General features: G+C 45.3%; 1 protein-coding gene across 1 annotated transcript in view; it reads right to left on the reverse strand.

Moving 5' to 3' along the window:
- qars1 (glutaminyl-tRNA synthetase 1) overlaps window positions 1-12,241 on the reverse strand; it is a 63,223-nt gene that overhangs the window by 37,718 nt on the left and 13,264 nt on the right. Inside the window, exons 4-10 of the mRNA XM_080218602.1 lie at window positions 10,600-10,675; window positions 9,394-9,458; window positions 8,478-8,531; window positions 5,851-5,911; window positions 5,203-5,274; window positions 2,771-2,856; window positions 1,714-1,800 (exon numbers count right to left, since the gene is read on the reverse strand). Of these exons, the coding sequence (XP_080074728.1) occupies window positions 1,714-1,800; window positions 2,771-2,856; window positions 5,203-5,274; window positions 5,851-5,911; window positions 8,478-8,531; window positions 9,394-9,458; window positions 10,600-10,675 (501 nt within the window). The remainder of the gene's footprint in view (window positions 1-1,713; window positions 1,801-2,770; window positions 2,857-5,202; window positions 5,275-5,850; window positions 5,912-8,477; window positions 8,532-9,393; window positions 9,459-10,599; window positions 10,676-12,241) is intronic.

Here is a 12,241-nt window from a genome sequence, read left to right on the forward strand (position 1 = left end):
TGGTGGGGACAGGTCTGTTGCTGTATAACACTGGGGTACAGTACTAGTGGGGCAGGCCTGTTGCTGTATAACACTGGGGTACAGTACTGGTAGGGAGGGTCTGTCACTGTATAACACCGGGGTACGGTACTGGTGGGGATGGGTCTGTCACTGTATAACACTGGGGTACAGTACTGGTGGGGACAGGTCTGTCACTGTATAACACTGGGGTACAGTACTGGTGGGAACGGGTCTGTCACTGTATAACACTGGGGTACAGTACTGGTGGGGACGGGTCTGTCACTGTATAACACTGGGGTACAGTACTGGTGGGGATGGGTCTGTTACTGTATAACACTGAGGTACAGTACTGGTGGGGACAGGTCTGTCACTGTATAACACTGGGGTACAGTACTGGTGGGGATGGGTCTGTCACTGTATAACACTGGGGTACAGTACTGGTGGGGACAGGTCTGTCACTGTATAACACTGGGGTACAGTACTGGTGGGAACGGGTCTGTCACTGTATAACACTGGGGTACAGTACTGGTGGGGACGGGTCTGTCACTGTATAACACTGAGGTACAGTACTGGTGGGGACGGGTCTGTCACTGTATAACACTGGGGTACAGTACTGGTGGGGACGGGTCTGTCACTGTATAACACTGAGGTACAGTACTGGTGGGGATGGGTCTGTTACTGTATAACACTGAGGTACAGTACTGGTGGGGCTCATTTGTCACTGTTTAACACTAGGGTACAGTACTGGTAGGCAGGGTCTGTCGCTGTATAACACCGGGGTACAGTACTGGTGGGGACAGGTCTGTTGCTGTATAACACTGGGGTACAGTACTAGTGGGGCAGGCCTGTTGCTGTATAACACTGGGGTACAGTATTGGTGGGGATGGGTCTGTCACTGTATAACACTGGGATACAGTACTGGTGGGGACGGGTCTGTCATTGTATAACACTGAGGTACAGTACTGGTGGGGACAGGTCTGTCACTGTATAACACTGGGGTACAGTACTGGTGGGGCGCATTTGTCACTGTATAACACTAGGGTACAGTACTGGTAGGGAGGGTCTGTCGCTGTATAACACTGGGGTACAGTACTGGTGGGGGCGGGTCTGTCACTGTATAACACTGGGGTACAGTACTGGTGGGGATGGGTCTGTTACTGTATAACACTGAGGTACAGTACTGGTGGGGACGGGTCTGTTACTGTATAACACTGAGGTACAGTACTGGTGGGGATGGGTCTGTCGCTGTATAACACTGGGGTACAGTACTGGTGGGACGCATTTGTCACTGTTTAACATTGGGGTACAGTACTGGTAGGGAGGGTCTGTCGCTGTATAACACTGGGGTACAGTACTGGTGGGGGCAGGTCTGTCGCTGTATAACACTGGGGTACAGTACTGGTGGGGATGGGTCTTTCACTGTATAACACTGGGGTACAGTACTGGCGGGGATGGGTCTGTCACTGTATAACACTGGGGTACAGTACTGGTGGGGACGGGTCTATTGCTGTATAACACTGGGGTACAGTACTGGTGGGGATGGGTCTTTCACTGTATAACACTGGGGTACAGTACTGGCGGGGATGGGTCTGTCACTGTATAACACTGGGGTACAGTACTGGTGGGGACAGGTCTATTGCTGTATAACACTGGGGTACAGTACTGGCGGGGATGGGTCTGCTGAGCAGAATAACTGCTCCTGGGAAAGCTCACCTTTGCGTAACCGAAGTTGAAGTTGATCGCCTTTGCGTGGCCGATGTGGAGAATACCGTTGGGTTCTGGTGGAAATCTTGTTCGTACCTGAGTATAGAACAGAGATTTGTCTAACCAGTTGAATCAAATCTATCGTGGCTGTGTTTCTGAATGTCTCAATGTGATTGTGCCCCATTAATTCCAATCAGCTGAGAAAGAATGCACACACACTCGTCCTGCTGTGGGTGGGTGGAGGGCCTCTTAGTGAGTGGGACAGGGCGAGGTCTCTCAGGGAGAGTGTGGAATCTGGGGCTGGAGAGAAACTCAGTTTATTCCAATTCTCAGACAAAGAGAAAGAACTGTGAGGAACACAATAGAAATTGAAAGGAAAATGAATAAGGAAGATGTAGTACTTATGGACTCTCTAAATCACATTAATCTTTTTGCATCTGGTCAAACATGCAGCCTCCACACTGATTCACTGAGACACTCCCATCAATGTCTGCTCATCACAGAAGCAGCAGAGACCACAGGAGGGGACATGCTGGGCATGCGATTGAAAGTATTACAATCCTGGAACCAATGGGACAGTCTGCTGTTCACCATCCAGAAGGAAGATACCCTTCGGCACAATCATTACACTGCCCCATCAATCAGCAGTAAACTAGCCGCTTTTCTCAATAAACTTCATGTACAAGTTGGACAGAGTTATACAGGAGATGGTCACAACAATTTTTGTGCACTTGTCTTCTATGCATTATGAGACCTGACAATTGTAACCAGCGTGAAAATGGAGTTAACTTGAAATCTCCAAGTGAACTGAGACAACAGATTATCAGTTACAGAAAGATAGACCGAGGTAAACATTGAAGAAACAGCAAACACATTTGGACAGTGCATTAACTGAAGCCTGTGTTGGTAAGCATGGAAAAGGAACTGAGAGAGACTTGGATCTCTTGACAAAAAAAAAACACCAGGGATGATAGGAAGATCTGGAGCAGCTGGGAATGGAGTGAGGGGAATGGCTGAGGGGAATGGACATCAGGCAAGCTCGGGTGAATGACAGAAAGCAATGTACCTGGCCACCTGTAATTTCTAGATGTTTCTGCAACAGTTCCATGGTGTGCGAAGTGACAATGTAGCCATCAGTTTTATAATTCTCACCTAGATTGAAAAGCAAAACAAATCACCACATTTTGTAGCTCAGGGCTAAATAATCTAGGTTTTAACAGGGTTAAATACCGATCGAGAGAAAGTCTGCTCCCTCTGGAAGGCTACTGACACAGGCTACAGAAAAACATTCCCTTCATTGCCCATTCATAGGTCTAACACTAATACCATTCTGCTGGTCTCTCCCCATAGCCCTGTATCAATGCCCAAACTAATCCCACTGCCCCGCTCTCTTCCCATAGCCCTGTATCAATCCCAAACTAATCCCACTGTCCCGCTCTCTTCCCATAGCCTTGCATCAATCCCAAACTAATCCCACTGCCCCGCTCTCTCCCCATAGCCCTGTATCAGTCGCCAAATTAATCTCACTGCCCTCACTCTCTCTTCATTGCTCTGTATCAATCCCAAACTAATCCCACTGCCGCACTCTCTTCACTGCCCTGTATAAATCCTAAAATAATCCCACTGCCCTGCTCACTCCCCATAATTCTGTAACAATCCCAAACTAATCCCACTAAGCGGCTCTCTCCCCATAGCTCTGCATCAATCCCAAACTAATCCCACTGCCCCATTCTCTCCCCATAGCCCTGTATCAATCTGCATGGGCGGCACAGTGATTAGAACTGCTGCCTCACAGTGCCGGGGACCCAGGTTTGATTCCCAGCTTGGGTCACCATCTGTGTGGAATTTGCACGTTCTCCCTGTGTCTGTGTGGGTTTCCTCCAGTTGCTCTGGTTTCCTCCCATAGTGCAAAGATGTCCAGGTTAGGTGGATTGGCCATGCTAAGTTGCCTCTCAGTGTCAGAGGCACTAGCTAGGGTAATGGGGTTGTGGGGATAGGGCTTGGGTGGGATTGTGGTCAGTGCAGTCTCAATGGGCAGAACAGCCTCCTTCTGCACTGTAGGATTCTATGATTTGCCCTGATGCCCATTGATTCCAGTTTCACTCGAGCTCCTTGATGCCATGCTCAGTGGAATGTGGCCTTGTTGTCAAGGGCTATCACTCTCACCTCGCCCTGGAATTCAGCTCTTTTGTCCATGTTTGAACCAAGGCTGTATTGAGGTCAGGAGCTGAGTGACCCTGGTGGAACCCAAACTGGGCGTCACTGAGCAGGTTATTGCTGAGCAGGGGCTGCTTGAAGCGCTGTCGATGACCCCTTCCATCACTTTATTAATGATCGAGAGCAGTCTGATTGGATTTGTCCTGTTTTTTGTGTATAAGACACAGCTGGGCAACTTCCCACATTATCAGGTAGATGCAGTTGTAACTGTACTGGAAAAGCTGGTCTAAGAGAAAGGCAAGTTCTGGAGAACAAGTCTTCAGTACTTTTGCCGGAATGTTGTCAGGGCCCATTCCTTTTACAGTATCCAGTGCTTCCAACCATTTTTTGATATCACGTGGAGTGAATCGAGTTGGCTGGAGACTAGCATCCGAGATGCTGGGGACCACTGGAGGAAGTCGAGATGGATCATCCACTCGGCACTTCTGGCTGAAGACTGCAGCGAATACTTCAATCTTATATTTTGCACTGATGTGCTGGGCTCCTCCAGCATTGAGGACAGGGATATTTGTGGAGCCTCCTTTTCCAGTGAGTTAATTGTCCACTACAATTCTCGACCAGATGCAGCAGGACTGCAGAGCTTAGGTCCGATCCGTCAGTTGTGAGATTGCTTAGCTCTGTTTGTCACTTGCTGTTTACCCTGTTTGGTAGCTTCACTAGGTTGACACCTCATTTTTAGGTATGCCAGGGCTGCTCCTGTCACGTCCTCTTGCACTCTCCATTGAGCCAGGGTTGACGGTAATGGTTGAGTGGGGGATATACTGGGTCAGGAGATTGCAGGTTGTGCTGGACTACAATTCCGCTGCTGCTGATGGTCCACAGCACCTCGTGGATGCCCAGTCTTGAGTTGCTTGATCGGTTCAAAGTCTATCCCATTTGGAACAGTGATAGTGCCACACAACATGATGGAGGTTATTCTCAATGTAAAGGAAGGACTTTGTCTCCACAAGGACTGTGCAGTGGTCATTCTTACTGATACTGCAATGGACAGGTGCATCTGCAGCCGGCAGATTGGTACGGGATGAGGTCAAGTATGTTATTTCTCTTGTTGGATTTAATTTGTTTTGAAATTTTGGTTGCACAGTTAAAGTTAATTTTTTACTAAAGAGAAAGGAATGATAATTTTATGTTAGCAATGGGCAGTAACTGGAGATGGACTTGTATTTCTATAGAGGAACAGACTGAAAATGTGCTGCCTGTATGTAATATGTCTAAATAAAAGCTTTTTAAAGACAGGTTCCAGTTCTATCCTGGCTTTCTACAACAAGCACCATTACTCACCGGGTTTATGAAACTTTATTGCCTCTCCACGTAGCTGGTCCATGAGAGAGGTCACCTCCACATTCACTTCACCTGCAAGCAACCAAACAGGGAAAACAAATCTTTATATTTCCGACCAGATTAATCTGTAACAAGTTTACTGAGAGGAGGAGGCCATTCAGACATTCAAGCCTAGAAGGAAAGCTTTCATTTTGATAGATTAGCTCAGTAAGTTGAAAGATGTACAGTTAATACCACTTAGCAGCAAAAAAGGAAAGCCACAAAACAAAGAACAAAGAAAATTACAGCAGAGGAACAGGCCCTTCAGCCCTCCAAGCCTGCATTAACCATGCCACCTGACTTAAGTAAAACCCCCTACTCTTCCGGGACCATATCCCTCTATTCCAATCCTAAATACAAGTTCTTCAATGGCAAGAACAGTTTTGTTGTGGAATTACAGAGTAACACCATGACAACACAGAGTCTATCGCTTATTGTTTGAATAAAAATTCTTGTAGATCAGGCTGGCAGCTACATCAGGCTGTAAACAGATTTTCAAATTGGACCTTTTTCTCCTCTGCTTTATTTACCAGCCTCATCAAACACAGGGATCAGTAACACTAAACTAAAACATGTTGATTAAGAGCTGGAACACAGACAGTAGCTCACCATTATATGTAGATTCATCCTTGCTTGCTGTTGTCACTCTTGAAGCTTTCTGCTTTGGGGTCTAGAATGAAAAATGTTCTGAATGAGATACCAAACTCTCTGTTGTAGCAATGGTTCAGGGCTGAAGGATTCACAGGCATCTCTCCCCTATGGCATTACCAGTAAGTGGGAGTCAGTGAACCAGTTCACAGGCCATGGGGTTCAAGATGCTGCAGTCACAGATATGGAGGCAGCTGTGGGGTACAGCCCAGAATTGACAGCGGGTCCTTGCTTCCAATTACCTCCCGGTCTCCTGCTGGTGCTCATTCTTGCTGGCATACGGGCACTGGGAGATGGGGTGGGAATTGCAGGTGGGAGGGAGGGAGGGGGGAGGGGGGTGGAAGGCAGAAAAGGGAGGGTTGGGAGATGGGAAGGGGTAATGAGCTAGATTTTACAGTTGTTACTGATGATTAAAGCATCAGCATTCACTCTAATTAGTCTTCTGAAACCAACCGCAACTTTAGGTGTCTGCAGGTGTAGATTAGTACAGAAATTTAGCTGCTGCAGTTCCTGCCCCTCCATATTCTCACTGATGGACATCAATCCCAAATTACTGACATGATGTGAACTTCCAATTTTTACCAGTCTTTCTGTAAAAGTCCTGAGAAAGTCACAGCTGGCTGAATAAATTGTAACTCAATGTTTAACAGCATTCCAAGTTGCTAATTACTGCTGAACCACCACTCTGGCCCTGAAACATTATAATCACGTTTGCAAAATGTCAAGTGTTTCCATTCTACACTAAAAAAAATCACAGATTTTAAAACTGATCAGGTTTAAGGCTGGTTTATATTTCAAGTTCTACTTTAATCTCAGTGCATGTCCCAAGTGGCTTTGTTTTCTGTCAAAGTATAAAGAGTGAATGAAAGAACCTGTTCACTACCTCCTGCTTTGCTGCCGGAGAATGTTTCATGGTTGCTTTGCTCGAATCACCGTTTCTGTGATTTCCGGGAGCTGGGGCCACGATAAAACTGATATTGGGAAAATGCAAATCCTTACCACAGAGATCGCTAAGATTTTTGGGGGAAATGTTCTGAAAGATCAGCGCAGAGCACAGTCACAATGCAGCTTAGGGGAAATCTGGGCCAAAAGAGTACTCTTTAAAAGCAGTCACTGTTGCACTGTAGGAGATTTAGAAGCTAATTAATACAGCAATCTCCCAAAAACAGCAACATGATAAATGAGAATCTGTTTTTAAATGTTGCTTCAGGGATAAATATTGACCTATAACACAAGACAGAAAATGCACCATGGAAGTTATTGCATATGCCTGACAGGGCAAAAGCAATCTTAATTTTACTAGGATGCTACTGGGACTTGATGGTTTGAGTTATAAAGAGAGGCTGAATAGACTGGGACTTCTTTCTCTGGAGCATAGGAGGCTGAGGGTGATCTTATAGAGGTTTAGAAAATAATGAGGGGCACAGATCAGCTAGATAGTAATATCTTTCCTCAAAGGTAGGGAAGTCTAAAACTAGAGGGCACAGGTTTACGGTGAGAGGGGAGAGATGCAAAAGTGTCCAGAGGGACAATTTTTTCCACACAGAGGGTGGTGAGTATCTGGAACAAGCTATCAGAGGTAGTAGTAGAGGCGGGTAGAATTTTGTCTTTTAAAAAGCATTTCGACAGTTACATGGGTTCGATGGGTATACAGGGGTATCGGCCAAATGCGGGCAATTGGGACTAGCTTAGGGATTTTAAAAAAAGGTGGCATGGACATGTTGGGCTGAAGGGCCTGTTCCAGGCTGTAAACCTCTGACTCTATAACTCATTCGTCAAAGGGCTGACCCTCCGACAGTGCTGCACTCCCGCAGGATTGAAGATGCCTCCCTCAATGCTGCAGAATATCAGATGAGATTATTGCTCAAATCTCTGTAATTGGGATTCAAATGCAAATTTTCTGAATCACAGACAACAAATGGCATCAGATGGCATTATGTTCCTGCATACTGGACACTTTTCAAAGGGATAACAATAAGCTGCATGCAGTTTAAGGTTTAATTAACCTGATTTCAACATAAACTCCTGGGTGCAAGCTTCATTCCTACTGAGGATTGAGATATTAGCACTGCAATCTTAAACAAGGTGAATAATGACCACATCAATTAACAAGGCTCTTAACTGAAGTGATAATGTTAATAGTCATCATGTTTCAGGCACCTTTGTGGCATTTTGATAACTTGGTGACTGGGTAACAAGTTCCACCAGCCTTACTTTATCATGCAATATGGTCAAGTGTTTAAGATGTGTATGTGGGAGTTGTTGTATGTCTGTCCCGATTAACTTCCTATTTCTCTTTTGCCCCAGATGAAACCCTGACCTGGGGAATACTGTGGGATGATGTTGACTGACACCCAACACCCATTTTCTTTGAACCTATGCCAAAGGGCCTTCAGCAGTTCATGACAGCTGTTCAAGGACAATTAGGGATGGGCTACAAATACTGATTTATCCAGTGGTGCTCTCACCCCATTTAAAAAATCTCTTTCCTGTCTGCAGATAAAATCACAGCCAGACTATTACACACAGCAAGTTCAGCAACAATTCACACATCTCACAATGCCAATGAGAATTTGAAGCAATCAAACCTTTGGCTTCTTTTCTAGGTCAGCTTCAGTCTTTGGACCCAGTAAATTCAGAACCTGAAAGGTGAAACATAGATATCAAAACTTATTTACCAAGGAACAATTTAAACCACTAATTCAGCATAAGTACCCCAAGACACACTTAACTTATATTTAAACTACAGTTTGGAGAAGACAGCTGGCTGAGATAATATACCAGGAAACAGGCAGAGTATGAGTTTAAAATGAGGACTGACAAGTCATTACATTCCTACTTTCTTGGAGCAGATGGCAACATATTCAATTCTGCGAGAATAGCCTGTTTTCTGTGTTTCAACAAAATTTAATTGCTGCGTTCTGTTGGGTAGCAGAGTCTGCTTTTAGCAAGACCTGGACTTTTGTCAGTATTTGCAGCTGGTATTCGCTGCCTGTATTTGCACAAGATCCTTCCCACAGCAGAGGATGAGATCTACTTACGGCCAGTTACTGTGCACTGTAGCAGTTTACTTACACGAAGAGCAAGCCAGTAGCTCACAATGATGAGAAGTCCATTACTGGCTCCGTACCAGTCACAAGATCCAGTCACAAATCTACTGAGTCTTTTCAAAGACTTTCTTTCATCTGCTTTCTAAATTTAATGTTGATTAGTTTCTGAATTATTGTACAGGCAGTGAGAGGAGAATCAAGTTGCTCTCCCTGTCAAACTCTCTTAGTTGTCAGCTGTGACTCAATAAACTCTCTCTCTCTCCCCTGAGTCAGAAAGCTGTGGGTTCAAAACCCACTCCAGCAGCATAATGTAGAATGACAGAAGTCTCACTTCAGTGAAGCTGTTGCACTGTCAGAGATGCCAGCTTCCAGAAGACACTTCACTGAAGCCTCGTTTCAACACAAGGTGAATAGTTCAAAGCTCTCACTGACAAGAACATTGTGCTGCACTTACCTGTAGATCCACTTCGTTCTTGATAATCTTCCCATCTGCCCACTTTAGTTTATTTCTCACTTCACCTGGAAGAGACAGACGTGACATTAAAAAGCCCCAAACATTAACCCCCTACTCTCAAAACTCAGCATCCAGCAACACAGTTCTTTGAAAGAGTTGTCTTCTCTAATCAATCAGAACCATACATTTTAACAGCATAGCAGGCCATTCAGCCTGCAGTACTGCCTTCTTTGAAACAGTTATTCAATTAGTCTCACTCACCCTGCTTGTTTCCCTTAACCGTGAAAACTTGTTCTTTCAAACCCTAATTCTATTTACGTTGGAAAGTTATACGATATGCTTTCAGGTAGCACGTTACAGATCACTAATTAAAAACACATCTCTTCATTCTCTCCTGTTCTGTGGCCATTCTGTAAGTGACCAAACTCTCAGAACCCTATCAATGCCATCAGGATGCTGATATTTTCAGTACAGCAATGAATCATTTCCCTCCTTTTTTGTGGTGGCACATCTCAGTGTTTTGTCATATGGGGCAGGGAGGTCAGTGGTGTTTGTGAAAAATGCCTCAACGTTATGGAGCTTTGTAACAGCATTTGACAGAGTTTCCTGTGTGACTTTAAGGCGACAGACCAAACCAGCAAAACTTGGCAGTAATCCCTTCCTGCTTTTAAAACATTGCTGCTGGAGTGTGGGCCTGGCTGTCAAATCTGACATTTATTACCCATCCTGAGTCACCTAGAGAGGGCGATGCTGATGTGTCTTCCTGATTCATTGCACTTTGATCTAATAGTACGTTACCCTGACTAATTCAGAAGGCTGTTCGGAAAGCAGAGGTAACAATGGCACTCGTGGCATTATTAAATCAGTTGGTGTTTTCTGACAATCTAAAAGCCACATGGCCACTCTTACTTTACATTTCCAGATTTTAGAAAAACAATTCTGTTGCCAAACCACCGGGAGGAATATAAACTCACATTTTCTGGATTTTTAGACCAAGCCTTTAGATTACTGGATTCTGAGATTCTTGAATCATGTCCCATCACTGAAGGTCACAGGCCCACGTTCCCCTGTCCTTAAAATAAACTAGCAAATTCCTGGCTTGGAGTTACAGTTATACACTTGATATGGGAGCGTGGAGCAGGATGGGGTCAGGAACAGGCAGCTGGGCTGAGTGGAACTTCCTTGCTTCCTTTGTGTAACACTCACCCATTAACAGCCCCATGTTAAAGCGATAACGATCCAGCATGATCTGGTTCCTATACTTGCAGACAGCTGCTTCAACCTAGGGAGAACACAAAGAGAATGATTAGAGGCACTCCTATGTCATTTCATTTATACTGTGAACGTTAAATTATTAACATCTTCAACGCCATCATTAACTTTCCTTAAAAGAAAAATAAATTCCATGTTGGGGTGGTCTATGTGTGCAATGCAGAGAACCCAGGCAAATCAGCTCTTGCAATTCTTAGCTGCTCTTTGAGCTGTTTGACCTTTGATATCTGTGGAGTATTTAGAAAGGGGGATGCCAGACAAACTCAAAACGCCAAGTGTTCTTACTGTCGAAAGTGTGAGAGAAACGGGAATTATTTTTTATTCTTACACGGAATGTGGGTGCCACTGGCTAGGTGCAACACTTACTGCCCATCCTTAATTACCCTCGAGAAGGTGGTGACGAGCTGCCTTCTAGAAATGCCCACAGTGCTATTAGGGAAGGAGCTCCAGGATTGTGACCCAGCGACAGTAAAAGAATGATAATATATTTCCAAGTCAGAATGGTGTACATGTTGGAGGGAACTTCCAGGTATCTGCTGCAAGAAGCGGGTTGATGGGTTTTTGATAAGAGAGGGGATTAAGGGTTATGGGGAGAGGGCGGGAATGTGGAACTGAGCCACGACAGATCAGCCATGATCTTATTGAACGGCGGGGCAGGCTCGAAGGGCTAGATGGCCTACTCCTGCTCCTATTTCTTATGTTCTTAAGTTGCTGCAGTGCTCCTTGTTTATAGCAGATACGGCTGCCACTGCGCATCACTGGTAGAGGGGGTGAATGTTTAAGATGGTGGATGGGGTAGCAAATCAAGCAGGACTGCTTTGTCCTGGATGGTGTTGAGCTTCTTGAGTGTGGTTGGAGCTGCACCCATCCAGGCAAGTGGGGAGTATTCCATCACACTCCTGACTTGTGCCTTGTAGATGGTGGATAGGCTTTGTGAAGTCAGGAAGTGAGTTACTCTCCAGAGGATTCCTAGCCTCTGACCTGCTCTTGCAGCCACTGTATTTATATGGCTAGTCCAGTTCCGCTTCTGGTCAATAGTAACTCCCAGGATGTTGACAGTAGGGGATTCAGCGATGATAATGCCAATGAATGTCAAGAGGCGATGGTTAGAGTCTCTCTTTTTGCAGCTGGTCATTGTCCAGACAATGCCAGGCAATCTCCAGCCCACATCTGGAGATTATCCAGGTCTTGCTGCATTTGAACATGGCATGCTTCAGTATCCAAGGAGTCACAAATGATGCTGAACATTGTGCAATCATCGATGAACGTCCCCACTTCTGACCTTATATTCAAAGGAAGGTCATTGATGCAGCAGTTGAAGATGGTTGGGCTGAGGACACTAACCCTGAGGAGTGATGTCCTGGGGCTGAGATAATTGACCTCCAATCACCATAACCATCTTCCTTTGTGCCAGGTATGATTCCAACCAGCAGACAGCTTTCCCCCGAATCTCATTTACTCCAGTTTTGCTGGGGTTCCTTGAGCCCACAGTCAGTTAACATAGAACATAGAACACTACAGCACAAACAGGCCCTTCGGCCCACAAGTTGCGCCGATCACATCACCTACCAACCTA

Source organism: Carcharhinus amblyrhynchos, chromosome 3 (assembly GCF_965287045.1).
Source record: "Carcharhinus amblyrhynchos chromosome 3, sCarAmb.v2.hapA, whole genome shotgun sequence".
In the NCBI taxonomy this organism is placed as follows: Eukaryota; Metazoa; Chordata; class Chondrichthyes; order Carcharhiniformes; family Carcharhinidae; genus Carcharhinus; species Carcharhinus amblyrhynchos.